The 14,141-nt window shown below is 42.2% G+C and overlaps 1 protein-coding gene across 2 annotated transcripts in view; it reads left to right on the forward strand.

The window, feature by feature from the left end:
* ascc3 (activating signal cointegrator 1 complex subunit 3) overlaps positions 1–14,141 on the forward strand; it is a 113,613-nt gene that overhangs the window by 75,001 nt on the left and 24,471 nt on the right. For both annotated transcript variants that reach the window (XM_041044617.1, XM_041044616.1), the window contains exons 15-28: positions 1,100–1,291; positions 2,173–2,397; positions 3,257–3,376; positions 3,839–4,003; positions 4,576–4,662; positions 4,906–5,082; positions 6,691–6,916; positions 7,107–7,261; positions 8,949–9,047; positions 9,166–9,334; positions 11,703–11,923; positions 12,538–12,623; positions 12,828–12,994; positions 13,098–13,243. In XM_041044617.1, the coding sequence (XP_040900551.1) occupies positions 1,100–1,291; positions 2,173–2,397; positions 3,257–3,376; positions 3,839–4,003; positions 4,576–4,662; positions 4,906–5,082; positions 6,691–6,916; positions 7,107–7,261; positions 8,949–9,047; positions 9,166–9,334; positions 11,703–11,923; positions 12,538–12,623; positions 12,828–12,994; positions 13,098–13,243 (2,235 nt within the window). The remainder of the gene's footprint in view (positions 1–1,099; positions 1,292–2,172; positions 2,398–3,256; positions 3,377–3,838; positions 4,004–4,575; positions 4,663–4,905; positions 5,083–6,690; positions 6,917–7,106; positions 7,262–8,948; positions 9,048–9,165; positions 9,335–11,702; positions 11,924–12,537; positions 12,624–12,827; positions 12,995–13,097; positions 13,244–14,141) is intronic.

Here is a 14,141-nt window from a genome sequence, read left to right on the forward strand (position 1 = left end):
TTCAAACTGAACCAATTCAGCCTGAATTAAAGATGCTGTATGTGATGTCAGTGAGACAATGCTCTCCTGACCCTGATTCAGTCATCAGTGCATCTGGCATCTTGCTGCAGCAAACAAAAAAATGGCCGCTGGGAAACAAGTGAGGGATCATGTCCTTGAATCAGCATTAGCCTCTCTCCGACTTGTTGCTCTGTGTGCATTGTCTGATTATGTTTACACAAACGCTGCCGAATAATGGTGGGAACCGCTAGCAACACAAACTCTTGTATAGACCAGAATTGGCCAAAAAGACAAATACAAAATGAAATAATTACTGTTTTCACATTATGGAGAAAAAAAAAACCCTTTCATCAATTAGCTTTGCACTTATGTGACATTTTCTCTCGTCTTCAGTCAGACAGCAGTAGACCTGCTGCACAGTTGGGTACTTAAGGTCTCTGTCCTTCACCTGCATCCACAGGGTTTGCATACAAATCCAGAAATTCACTGCCACCCAAAACATTCAGTCTGTGTGTGTGTGTGAGTGTGTGTGTGTGAGTGTGTGTGAGTGTGTGAGGCAGACAGCTGCTAGCAGTAATGGGCTTTCTCTTTGCGCTGGAGAGGCCTGCTGGGTATTGACCTCCATTTAGATGCCCGGAGAGAGAGATAAAGCCCTCTGATGACGGCTCCCCTTGAGCCTGGCCAGGTCACAGCCCTGCTGTCAGTCACCGGCACACATCTCGATCTCACTCAGCGTGTGTGTGTGTGCCTGTCTGTCTGTGTGTGTGTGTGTGTGTGTGTGTGTGTGCAGGCTTTAAGCTCCAGATACTGTTTGAATCTACAGCGATGGCACCCCCGTGCAGTTAATTAGAATCCGTCTCAATAGGCTGGTAATACCTTTTGTGAAGCCGAAGCTGTTTGCACATTTTAATGTTCTTGTACCAGAGTGCATTGTATACTACATTGTTTTTTCTTTTTTATTGTGGCTGTTATTCTGGGAAAAACAACACCGACCTTTGATATCCAAAATACCCAGTGCTCCTTTCTTTTCCATTCATTCCCTCAGCCTCTCCTTTTCCTGTGTATTTAAACCTTTAACCGCTCTTACCACCTCTTTCAGATCCAGCGCTCCAGAAACAAGCAGATGAAGGAGATGTTCCCAGAGGGCTTTGGGATCCACCACGCTGGCATGCTGCGGTCTGACCGCAACCTGATGGAGAACATGTTCTCCAAAGGCCACCTCAAGGTGCTGGTCTGTACTGCCACCCTGGCCTGGGGAGTGAACCTGCCGGCCCATGCAGTCATCATCAAGGTCCTTACCATTTGATTTTCTTGGTTCCTTTCTTTCTTGCTTGTATGTTCTGGATTACCAGCCAGGCAGGAAGTAAGCAGCTGCCCCCAGATTCTCAGACCTTCAGGGATCTCAAACGTTTCAAAGACTCTGCTGTAATTTCATTAATTACAAGTTTCTTTGGTAAAACACAACACTGGAGTATAACTGTAATAGACAGGGACTTTAAAGTGACTCCTTAATTTAGTTCCTACTGGGGATGTAAATCTCTCTATATGTTTGTAACAGCTCAAAAATATGTAGTTTCAAGTGTGAAGTAGTGATGAACGAACATGTCACCCAGTACAACACTGTCACTGTTGTGCTTTTAATAGCTTTTAATCCTATTTACCAATTTTGAGTAATTACAATAATATAAAAAAAAAAAAAAGAATGAACCTGCTTAAACTTGGTTGGCATCAAATCTGCTCGAGCCCAGTGAAGAGGCAGTCTGTTAACTGACCATTACATTAAATGCACGACCTTATCCATGACAGTAGAGTAGCCTTTAACTTATATACTGCACAGTTACCATAGCCTTAGTTTCCATAGTACATTTAGGATGCTATTTGTGGTGCCAGTGCACAGAAATTCCAAATTGAACATTGATTAGGCATTTTCATTTGTTTTAAGTCCATCTGAAATTTTGATTAGATCAGATTAGATTTAATTGCTCTTACACTTGTCTGTAAATTACTTACACGATTAAATACTGAGTTCTCCTCTTGTTCTGTCACTGCAGGGGAAACACCATTTGTAACAAGTTTTCTGAGCACAGTTTAAATCAGCAGCTTTTTACTCACCTGTAATGACATATGTTTCCAGTTCTTTCAATCCTCGTCGATCTCTTATGTCTGGAACAGGGTACTCAAATCTATGACGCCAAGCGCGGTACCATGGTGGATCTGGGCATCCTGGATGTCATGCAGATTTTCGGGCGCGCAGGTCGTCCCCAGTTCGACAAGTACGGCGAGGGCACCATCATCACCACCCACGATAAGCTGAGTCACTACCTGACCCTGCTCACTCAGCAGAACCCCATTGAGAGCCAGTTCCTGGACAGCCTCGCCGACAACCTCAACGCTGAGGTCAGTCCTTGTGCTCCCTGTTTGGACAGGACTAACACTGAAGTTGTCTTTGTTCTTTCAATTCTATTTTCAAGTCTTTTCTGAAAAATAAAGGCAACAGTGAAGAGGAAGGCTCACAGATGGATTTTTGGTGGAACCATCATTTGCTGTGTTGGGATGAAGATTCAGTCAAATCTCGACTGATTTAACCGGAGCAACTTTCAGCAAGTTGCATCATCCCGTATGATGTTGGGGGGAATTTAATTACATGAGGTCCCAGTGTAATATTACACCTGTGTGGGTTATAAAAAACCTCCACCAGTCTGCATTACCTGTCTGCATTTTTTGTATTACTGTTGATGGGTGGTACTCTAACTTTCTTTCTTTTTTTTCTGGCATTCCCTCACTCAGAAGCTGAACTAATTTTAAAAGGGTCCGTGTTTAATTTTAGTTCAGCACAATAGCATCAGCAAACTGTTGTTTGTTTTCCCGATATACAGTCAAAATGTAATACTCAGTATTCATGTTCATTCAGCTTAGTTTCATTCCATAAGGGGAAGAGGAATGAAACAAATAATAAATTACGTAATGAAAGTCAAGTAATGAAAATAAAAAAGTAAGAAAAAATAAATGATCAAGAAATCAAGAAAACTGAATAAAAAGATCGTAGAAAAACAGGTACCATATTTTTTTTCTGCTAATTGTTGACCACAATATGTGCTCTTTAAAAATAGGGTATATCAGGTATATCATATAAATTATGGTTTTGGTGGAAAGACAACAGAAGACTGGACACTTTGTGTTGAGACTGCAGTTTCCTCATGTGTCCACTAGATGGCGACAGAGACCATTGAGTTTCCTCTTCTCTGTCCTACTTCAGATTGCTTTGGGCACAGTCACCAATGTGGAGGAGGCGGTGAAGTGGCTCAGTTATACTTACTTCTATGTTCGGATGAGGGCCAACCCCCTGGCATACGGCATCAACCACAAGGCTTATCAGGTCAGTGATCAACAAGTGCTACCGCTCTTCTTCTGCTGTTTATTTATTGTGCAGTAAGGTTGTGTTCTAGATTTGTGTGCATATAATAATGGAAGTACATGGGTAACAATAAAAATGAACAAAGGTAACAGTTAAATAATATAATGGTAAACTTTCCTCTGACTGACTGAGTGAGCCTCATGTATTAAATATTTCCTAACAAAAGAAACACCAGATAATTTGAATGTTTCCTACACAGGAGCAGAATGTAGCTTCTGAAGATTGATGTTTTTTTTTTTAATTATTATTATATTATTTTTATTCTTTCTTCAAAATGACCAAAATTTCAAAACAAAATATAGAAATGAGAAAAACCAGATATAATGCTAAGTCTCAAGGAACATATGGAACATAGGTAAATATTTGAACCCTGTATACCTTAATGCGTGGGTGGCTTCAAATGAAACATTGAAATCGTTTCAGATGGATCCCTCCTTGGAGCTTTACAGGAAGGAGCTGGTGGTGGAGTCCGGCAGGAAGCTGGATAAGGCCAGGATGATCCGCTTCGAGGAGCGCACGGGCTACTTCGCCTCCACTGACCTCGGCAGGACCGCCAGCCACTTCTACATCAAATACAACACCATAGAGGTAGACTCACTCCTACATCAGATACAACACCATAGAGGTAGACTCACTCCTATATCAGATACAGCACCATAGAGGTAGACTCACTCCTACATCAGATACAGCACCATAGAGGTAGACTGTGAGAAATGCAGCTGAACCATGCAGGGTTTCACCACGTCCCTGGTAGACCTTTCCAGCTGGAGTTAGCTCAGTGTGAGACCACCAGTGCCATGCCAAACACAGGACAGATTTAAATTGCTGGGTGACTGGCATATGGATAGACATGAAGTGACAGATATGACAACTGAGTGTATTAGTCGGCTGTTACATCTTCGTTATTTGTATTGTGTACTAATACACTGAACACAGCTTCCATCATATCAAGGGTCTATCCACAGTAGATAAAACTTGATTTAGACTTGAGTTTATTTCATATCGGTGTGTAGACATCCTTTGTATGTGATGTACAACTGTATAAAAATGTTCTGCGCAGTACATGGGTCACATTGATATGAACTTTTCTCGTGGAACACACCAGTAACATATTTTATTCATATTTTTTTCTTCTGTTTGGTTCCCCTCCACCTGTGAAGACGTTCAATGAACTTTTCAACTCTCAGCGAACAGAGGCTGATATCCTCAGCATTGTGTCCAAGGCCGAGGAGTTTGAGCAGCTAAAGGTGAGAGATCATCACATATAAGCTACAACTACGACAGTCAGGGCTTCAGCTAAGCCCTGAGATCTCAACAGAATAGTTCCATTTACTGTCCAGATTATGGTTCACAATTAAAGTGCTAATTATAAACCTGTAGTCACCCACCAAACAAACTGAACTGAGCCCACACTAGCAGTCTGCCCACAGTCTGTGACTGCAATTCACTAATACAAAAACATTAACGATGGTGGTGATGTATGTTGGGAGGTTCGTGAGGAGGAGATGGAGGAGCTGGAGCAGTTGCTGTGCAACTACTGTGAGCTGCCGGCTGCAGGCGGGGTGGAGAACGGCTACGGCAAGGTCAACATTCTGCTGCAGACGTACATCGGCCGGGGGGAGGTCGACAGCTTCTCCCTCATCTCTGACCTGTCGTACGTGGCACAGGTGAGGAACAGGGAACACCACACACACACACCTGCACTGCAAGATACACCAATATATGAATAAATGAAACCAGCAAATGGCAGATTTGAGGGTTAAATATATTCTGTCAAATGAATTAGTAACAGATCCAGGTAACAGGTTGTAGGTCCAAATAATGAACAAAGCACAGTTATTTACTTACAGTCAATACGGTAATTCAGCGGCCAAGCATCGTGACTTTATCCTGTTAAAATGATGAGAAATCTATAAATGTATTTTTTATGTATGTGTTTCACACTCACATCAGAAACAAACACTTCTTCCTGCTTTCCTCAGTCCTCATTTCCGTCCTCACTCTGTCCATTTTTCTTTCATTTCTCACTCTGTCTGACTCCATGTGGCTAAACACTTAACATAGCTTGGACGCACTCCCTCCTGACACTAATAGGACTCATTTCAGATACGTGTCTGCATGGCAACTATAGTGGAGCAATGAGGATTTAAAATCAAGTCCACAGTCGCACACAAAGTGACAAACACTGACTAATTGCTTTAGCAGTTGTGCAACACTAAATGTTTCTACAGCTTCTGCAGCAGTTTAGGTCTGCAGCAGCATCATGGGAGTGTCCTAACACTGTATAGTCAGATTCAGAGCAGTTACATTTTCTTGTCCCTGGTTATGCAGTGTTAAAATGCTCAGTTATAGACAGAATACAGGCTTCTGTGTAGTTAACAATGATATCAAGGTGGAAAGAAACTGTTCGAGAGCCCCTATCAGGGCCTGTCTGTTTTTTTCACTATATAAACAGTTTTTATTGTTACTCTAGTTGTTACTGTGGTTATTGATTTGGGGGGGTTTTTTTGTACCTAATACATTTAATATGAAGAAAGTGGAGTAAATGTACTGTTGTGAAGTTTATAGTTGATTTTACAGTGTTGAAAACACAGGTAGTAGTTATAGTTTTGCAGTGGAAGTCAGAGAACATAGTGGTAGTGGTGGTGAAGCCACTGGAAGTCAGTTGAAGTGTTTGACAGATGGGCTGCAGCAGTGCTTAGTGGTAGTTAATACAGTGGAAGGCAGTACTGTGATATGGAGTAGTGGAGTGTGAACAAGGATTAACAGGAAACCTTTTTTTTTTTGGTCCATCTCTTCTCCCCGGACTTCAGACTTTCCTGTGTCTAGCCCAGATCTCTCAGTCTCCCCCGCCCATCATCACAGCCGGATTTAAATAATCTCCCATAACAGCGCGTTCAGACGTCACTTGACAATCAGATCACATTAACACCTGACCAAATTAATCACAGCATGGCCAGATTTGAGCAGTCTATCAGCAACACTGCCACCTGACCTCCCCTCTAGAACTGACATGCAATCCATCAGCGAGCAGCTGTGGCCAGCCCGGACATCTGAGCCCAGCCGGACCCTTCTCGTGATCACATATGATTAATCAATAGAATACAGCATGTTGTACCATCCAGCTGCTGCAAGTGACTTTTTCAAAAAGTTTAGTGTTTAGTGAGGAAATAATCTGTCTGAAAACGCAACAGTAATTTATGTTATTCTGAGATGCTGGATGCTGATTCAGCTGATTTTTTTTTTTTTTTTGTCCCTTCTCTGGATTCTTACAGAATGCTGCTCGGATCATCAGGGCATTGTTTGAGGTTGCTCTGAGGAAACGGTGGCCGGCCATGACGTACCGACTTCTCACCCTCTGTAAGGTGATCGACAAGCGGCTATGGGGCTTTGCCCACCCTCTTCGCCAGTTCCCCAGCCTGAGTCACGTTGTGCTGAACCGCCTGGAGGAGAAGAAGCTCACTGTGGACAAACTAAAGGAAATGAGAAAGGATGAGATTGGTAAAAACATCCAGAAATGAACCTCACTAGGTGTCAGGCTATCATCAATTAACCAAAGACTTCTTGGACAGATGTTTCACATTAAATGTTCTGAATGCACTACATCAGATTCACTTATAATAATTATTAGAATCACATTATAATTATATTATATTATAATTATGATTAATGCCCATTGTATTGTTCCCAGGTCACATGCTGCACCACGTCAACGTCGGCTTGACAGTCAAACAGTGTGTCCATCAGATCCCCTCCATCACAATGGAGGCCACCATCCAGCCAATCACTCGCACCGTCCTACGTGTCCGTCTCGTCGTCACACCTGACTTTCGCTGGAATGACCAGGTAAACGTGGACGACCTGTACAGTTACATGCGACCACACTGCTTCTGTCTGTTTCTCTTGAAACAGTAAATTTCTAACTCGTCTTCAAACCTTTGATGTATTTAAGCTCAACATAGCTCACAGTTTAGACCGAAAACAAATCCTTAGAAAAGAAGAGTTGTGAGACCTTCTTCATCTTTCATTACAAAATCTGTCTTTCCTGTGTCTGACATTTGCACTGAACACGGACTCATGAGAAGGAGTGGTGAAGGACATCATGGTTTTCTTGTCCACAACTTGTTCAAGTCCCTGCGTAACCTGATAACACAAAACAAACAGGTTCCTTCAATATACTGATTTATTCAAAAAATAAATAATAATTGAAAACTTCTCTAACCAGTCCTGTTCTATAACCCACTGCATCAGACACAGCTAAATGTTGCTTCACTGTTGCACTGCTGGCTCTTCATTTCTCTACCAGTGGCAGCATATTTAGCTATTTATTTGCAAAGCAGTGATTGTTTGGAACATACTGAACACAGAGATCAGCAGTGGAGAAGTGGATTACCCTGCGAATCCAAGCTGATTGACTACAGCTGCTGTCCTCCATGAAGGAACAAGCTTCAGACTTTTCAGAGCCACATTTTAAGACTCAGAATGGCTCAGGGTCTGGGAAATGTGGACCAAATATTTTTTTTATTTTCAATGGATCGTAAATTTTGGCTTTTTTGGCCAGACGTAACCATTAACCCTCCTGGGGCATTGCACGTCAGCAAGCCCGGGGAAGGATGGAGTTTTGAATTCAGCGTTTGTCTCCTCCTCCTGTCTGTTCAACATCACATCCCAAAGCTACTTAATGACACAACTAGCACAACCACGGTCACATTTTCACAATGAGAATAAGAAGAGCAGCTCCTCCTACCTTGTTATTCCTGAAGCCATGGAATCTCCATCTGTCCTTGAGAGCCAGAATGCCTCCAGACCTCACCAGCACGTTCCACCTCAGTGGGAAGACAGACCAGAGGGGATCATGGGAAGCTTAGTCTGGAGTTTGTCGTGGAATCTGAGCAGAATAGGAAGCTCATTGTAGCGGGGAGGCTGTATATGAAGATGAATGTTTATGTCCGATTAGCGATGCATGCTCCAATCATGGGAGAGTGGTAATGGAACACTGGCTGGCTTAGCTCTGATCCGGGCTGCAGAGCCAGGACACATGTAACGACACATGAGCCGCCTTCCTGATGGCACCCAGGAAAACAGACCACACTCACTCATTATGATTCATATCGCCAAAACCCCGAGAGTACTGTTTGTTGTTCTTTATCCTGAGATTAAACTGGCAGTGGGTTTTGAAAATCTTGTTAATTGTATTGAAAACATTCGGTTCTGATATTTTGTATTATCATTGTAGTATTATTTAATATTTTAGAATTTGAACTTTTTCATGTGCCCAAATTACACAATGATGTAGCATTTGCTGTGCTTTTCTTTTACCTCTATCCGCTGTCATCATTAAGTTTATTAAAACTTTATGACGATTAAAGAAGATTGAAGAGGGTCTGTCAGTGGGACTCAAATTGGACTCAAACTTCTTCAAAAATCGGGGTGTTTTAAAACTTTTGACTAGTATTTCTAGTTTTATTTTGTCATTAAAGCCACTGGAAGTGCAGTGTGAGAAACTGAAATGTCCTTTCTCTCTGTGATTCAGGTCCATGGGTCAGTGGGTGAGCCATGGTGGTTATGGGTGGAGGATCCCATCAATGACCACATCTACCACTCTGAGTATTTCCTTCTGCAGAAGAAACAGGTCAGATCTTCATCTTCAGTATCTTCAATATATACTTACTTAGTATCCTTCTATCAACACCACGATTAAAGTGTGTCCTGTAACTTGTGTGTGCATTTGTGCATGTGCTTGCATCTAGGTGGTGACAGGAGAGCCTCAGCACGTAGTGTTCACCATCCCCATCTTTGAGCCCTTGCCCTCCCAGTACTACATTAAAGCGGTGTCTGACCGCTGGCTCGGGGCCGAGGCCGTCTGTATCATCAACTTCCAGAGCCTGATCTTACCTGAGAGACACCCCCCACACACTGGTACACACACTCCACAACTAAACACACATTCATAAGTCTCTTTTTTTTCCTGTTGTAGTAGCACCAACAGTTGGTGGATTTAATCTAACACTTCCAGCTGTTAGATTCCAGTTGCTGCAGTCCATTGTTAAGAGCCAGTCTGACTACTTCCTACTGCAGTCCAATTTTTGCTCTATTACAAGTAAATGTTACTGCATTTGAAATCCTACTTGAAAGTACAGAAGTATTATCAGCAAATTGTACCAAGTATCAAAGGTAACAGTACTCACTGTTGCAGTAAAATATCCCCTGTGAGTGATGTTTTATTCTATATCACGTTATTATATTAATACAGATGCATCAATGTGTCGGCATCATTTCACGACTCATCAAGGTGGAGCTAGTTTTACTTTATATATAGATAAGTTCTAGCACTAGTTTGGACCAGTGGTTTCCAAACTTGGGGTTGGGTCCCTCCGAAAGGTCACAAGATAAATCTGAGAGGTTGTGAGATGATCAATGGGAGAGGAAAGACTGATTCCATTGTTTCTGACAACAGCTTTAATTTTACTGTTTTTGTCAGTATCCAGGAGTCACAGCTGATGCTAACTAAACATTTCCTGCTGTTACTTCACACTAAAAGCTTTCTGCTGGTGAACAAATGCAAGTTATTGTAACTACACCATAGGAATGCAGTGTGCTTATCGCTGTTGTCTGAGCTGTTTACAGTTACCAGTACCAGTAGAGTAACCAAGTGATGACTGTAATACACCCTGACTGAAAGAGAAGAAGAAATCTTCCTGAAAATTCTAGTGTTGTCCTCAAATGTAAATGACATCATCTAGTTTAGCTTGCTTATTGTGGACAAAGTTTCACCGCTATAGTAACAGATTGTCAGGACAAACCAATGTGTGAGAGACTTCTCTAAAAATACCTACTATAACTTACAGCCAGCTTAAAACTGTGGCTCACCACTACCAAATGGCTTAGCTGGTTGGAGGATGGCTGGAGACATGAAAACCCCATGTAGGCTGGAAGACAAAAGCATCTAATCCTCCCTTACCCCGCTCATTCACTCCTCCAGACTGTAAGAAAGGAACAAGGATACTATTTCTAACCACATTTCCTCTCAGTAAGAGGAGACACAATTACAGCAGCTATCAGGGAAAAACCCCACAGCACATAGATCATATCACAGGCTGAGGGAAGGCCACTGTTCATCCAACGTCTCCAGTCTTTTGCTAATAAAAAGTTTCTTATATGAAACTCTCAGTTTGTCATGTTCTATTATACGTACAGTATGTAACAAAAATAAATCCGATTTTTGACCAAGTTTAATTTATTTAACGAGCAGTGTTAACCCTCACACAATCAACTCTGATGACATGCAACCCCTGTCCAATATTGTCCAATCACATAAAGTTTCAGCTGTTCTCTGCCAGGCACCAAACAGCAGACAGCCGTCACTGACTAGGTAGAGAACATAGTGGAGCTGCAGAAGCAAAAGAGCAGGAAGCAGATATTTTTCTCCAGAGATGGTAGAGAACCAAACAGAGCTAAAAGGAGAGTGAATGATAATGTTGCTCTGTGTCTGCTGGATGTGTAAATAAGCAATTATCTGCTAACATGTACAGCAGCTTTATAGAATGATGTTATTCCAGCATTATTTTCACAGCTTGTTCTGCTGCCCCCAAGTGGCCAATAAATCAGTAATGCGGCTGTAAGATCCAGTGATGGGAGCACTGTCACAATCATAGAGAGTAACACATAAGATGTCCCTTGTGTTTCTAAATGCTATAGCAACATGTTTGCCCACATTTTTATTCAGCATATTAAAATCTCTGCAGCCTCACCTGTTGTAACTCGACAATCAAAAACCACAAAAGGGTAATTTCCTGTGTAAATAAATTAATTGGAGAATAATGCCTCTATCTCGGTAGATGTATTTACAAGAGATTTTTTTTTCAGTTCATCCTTGAAATTCAGTTTTCTCTGATAAATCAGGTTCTTGTAGAAGCTGAAGGCAGCTGAATAGGTTTTGTGTTTCAGCCCAGTGTTTATCCATTTTCTTTGTTTAACTGTGCATCGGCTGAGGTGTGTGTGTCATTCTCATATCTACATATTCAACATCAGTTTAACACTAACTGCATGACATGAAAGTGATAAATGAACAAACTAACTGTAACCTCAGCTACATTGCTGTCAGTGTGTTTCTTATACCCGGTGTACAACACTTCTCTGTGTGTTTGTCTCTGAAACACTTTGTCTTTGTGATTAATGTTATCTTATGGTTGTTAGTGGATCTAAACATTTGCCATATTACCCATTTAAAATAGTAGGTGGCTTTATTTATAGTTTTCATTTTCTCCCCTTTCTCTTTTCCTGACAGAGCTGCTGGACCTGCAGCCGTTGCCGGTGACGGCTCTGGGTTGCCTGGAGTATGAGAGCCTGTACAAGTTCACGCACTTCAACCCCATCCAGACTCAGATCTTCCACACTCTGTATCACACTGACACCAACGTCCTTCTGGGGGCACCGACAGGCTCTGGAAAAACCATCGCAGCAGAGATGGCTATGTTCCGGGTTTTCAACACGTATCCAACCTCAAAGGTTAGACCAGCTGGCTCCATTACTGCTGTAATCAAGAGAGTTTTCATTAAAGGAGTGCTCTGACTTGTTGCTACTTTCTCTATTGGTGAATTTTGGTATTAGGTCTTTTTGACATTAAAAAAAAAAAAAAAGAGAGAGAATCATCAGAAACAAGACTGGATCGTGTTCAATCCGTGTAAAAGTGTAAGTGTGCAGGGAATTTTCCAATTAGTCAAATAGCTACCAGCAACTACAAACTACATCATCAGGAAGGTCCAGTCAACAGCAGGTTGTGGGAGCAAACAAGCAAATGGAATAGTTGTGGTGAGTACCATACGGTGATGAAGACACGTGACTGCATGGTTAATCAGTGGTTAGCACTGGTTCTCCCTGTGGGTTCCCTCTGGGTTCTCCAGCTTCCTCCCACAGGAAGACATGCAGCTTAGGTTAAATGGTGACTCTAAATTGTCCATAGGTGCGACTGTGAGTGTGAATGGACATTTGTCTCTATATGTCAGCCCTGCGATAGACAGGGTGTTCAGGGTGTACCCTGCCTCTCACCCAAAGTCAGCTGGGACTGGCCAGCCAGTGTTCCTTTTCATTAAATGAGTTTGTATTTGTTGCTTCTTTTACAGGTGGTGTATATTGCTCCTCTTAAAGCCCTGGTTCGAGAAAGGATAGAGGATTGGAAGATCAGAATCGAGGAAAAACTTGGGAAGAAGTAAGTGAAAACAGAGACAGTGTTACAGTTTGTTCGATGACATGACTGCTGTCATAACACAGGGTTTTTCAAAGTTATGTTTGTGTGTAAACAGGTCCTATTTTATGTTGTTAGTGAATGTACTGACAGAATGAACTTGACAGAAAAGGAAAAATGAAAGTAAAGAACAGGCGTAAAGTTTTCCTTGTCCTCATTTGTGTGTAGAGTGGTGGAGCTGACAGGCGACGTGACTCCAGACATGAGAGCCATTGCTCAGGCCGACCTCATCGTCACCACACCAGAGAAGTGGGACGGAGTGAGCAGAAGCTGGCAGAACCGAAGCTACGTTCAGAAAGTAGCCATCCTCATCATCGACGAGATCCACCTGCTGGGTAGGAGTCCACAGTAAACTTCAGCATTAGTCTGTGTGAATGAGATCAATTCTTTAAGCTCAGACAGCTCTGACTGCACTGTACGATTGTGTCTTGTTTCCAGGTGAAGACAGAGGTCCGGTGTTGGAGGTCATCGTGTCCAGGACCAACTTCATCTCCTCCCACACTTCAAAGAGTGTGCGAGTGGTCGGTCTGTCCACGGCTCTTGCCAACGCTCGAGACCTCGCTGACTGGCTGGGAATTGGACAGGTCAGAAACCATCTCAGTATCAAAATATAGAGCAGCTCTAGTTTTTTGTTGTTTTTTTTTACCATAAATATCAGAACATCTCTTAAAAACAATCTTCAGTATATTTCTGTTACCTTCTGACCCCTAGTTCTTCGGCCAGGTGCAGGAATCATCTTCATAAGATCCCTTGTTTTGATGAATAGTCAGATTGGCTTTTGTGTACCAAGAACCAAGAAGCTGCAGTGAAGCCGGCCAGAAACCACAGTCTTTGCCTCGCTCTGTTTCTTTACGGTTCATTTGTTGCCAGCCTCTTCATATCTGATTGAATGTACATGATAATAACAGTTAAGATAAACAGACTTAATGTTGTAGTTTTCCTCTCATATCGTCTTCAGTCCGTCTCTGGATGTCATGCTGAAGTTCTAATCGTCAGGAATGACTGTAGCGGTGCGGATTGGATGAGCTGGGCCGTCAGCTTGAAGCAGAGAGGAGCATAAAAATAACACAAAGTAGACTGAACTGATTTTACCAGCATGATTTTGCAGTGCAGCACTGACATCAAAGCAGAGTTCTGATGACCATCCTGATGCTGTAATTGCTTTCTGGTTCTGGGATCTCTCGTTTTCAGTGTCTGAGGACTGAAGCTTCTCTCCAGCTTCCACTGACTCGGCCAGATGTTCAAAAATGTGTTTAAGATTTGTTTATTATTTTTGTCCCATTTTTTTCTTTGTTGAAAAGTATTGGAGACTGCTGTCATTTAAATGGGCTTCTTTTCCTTTTGTTTTTTTACAAGAATGTTTATTGCACATGCATGTGTGTCCCCCGGCAGAAACACACATTGCTCCACAGCACTACCAGTGGTCAAAAACCCCACAGCGTACCTTTAACTTTCCCACTTTCCCAAAGATCGGTAGCCCAA

Source organism: Toxotes jaculatrix, chromosome 8, assembly GCF_017976425.1.
Source record: "Toxotes jaculatrix isolate fToxJac2 chromosome 8, fToxJac2.pri, whole genome shotgun sequence".
NCBI lineage: Eukaryota > Metazoa > Chordata > Actinopteri > Toxotidae > Toxotes > Toxotes jaculatrix.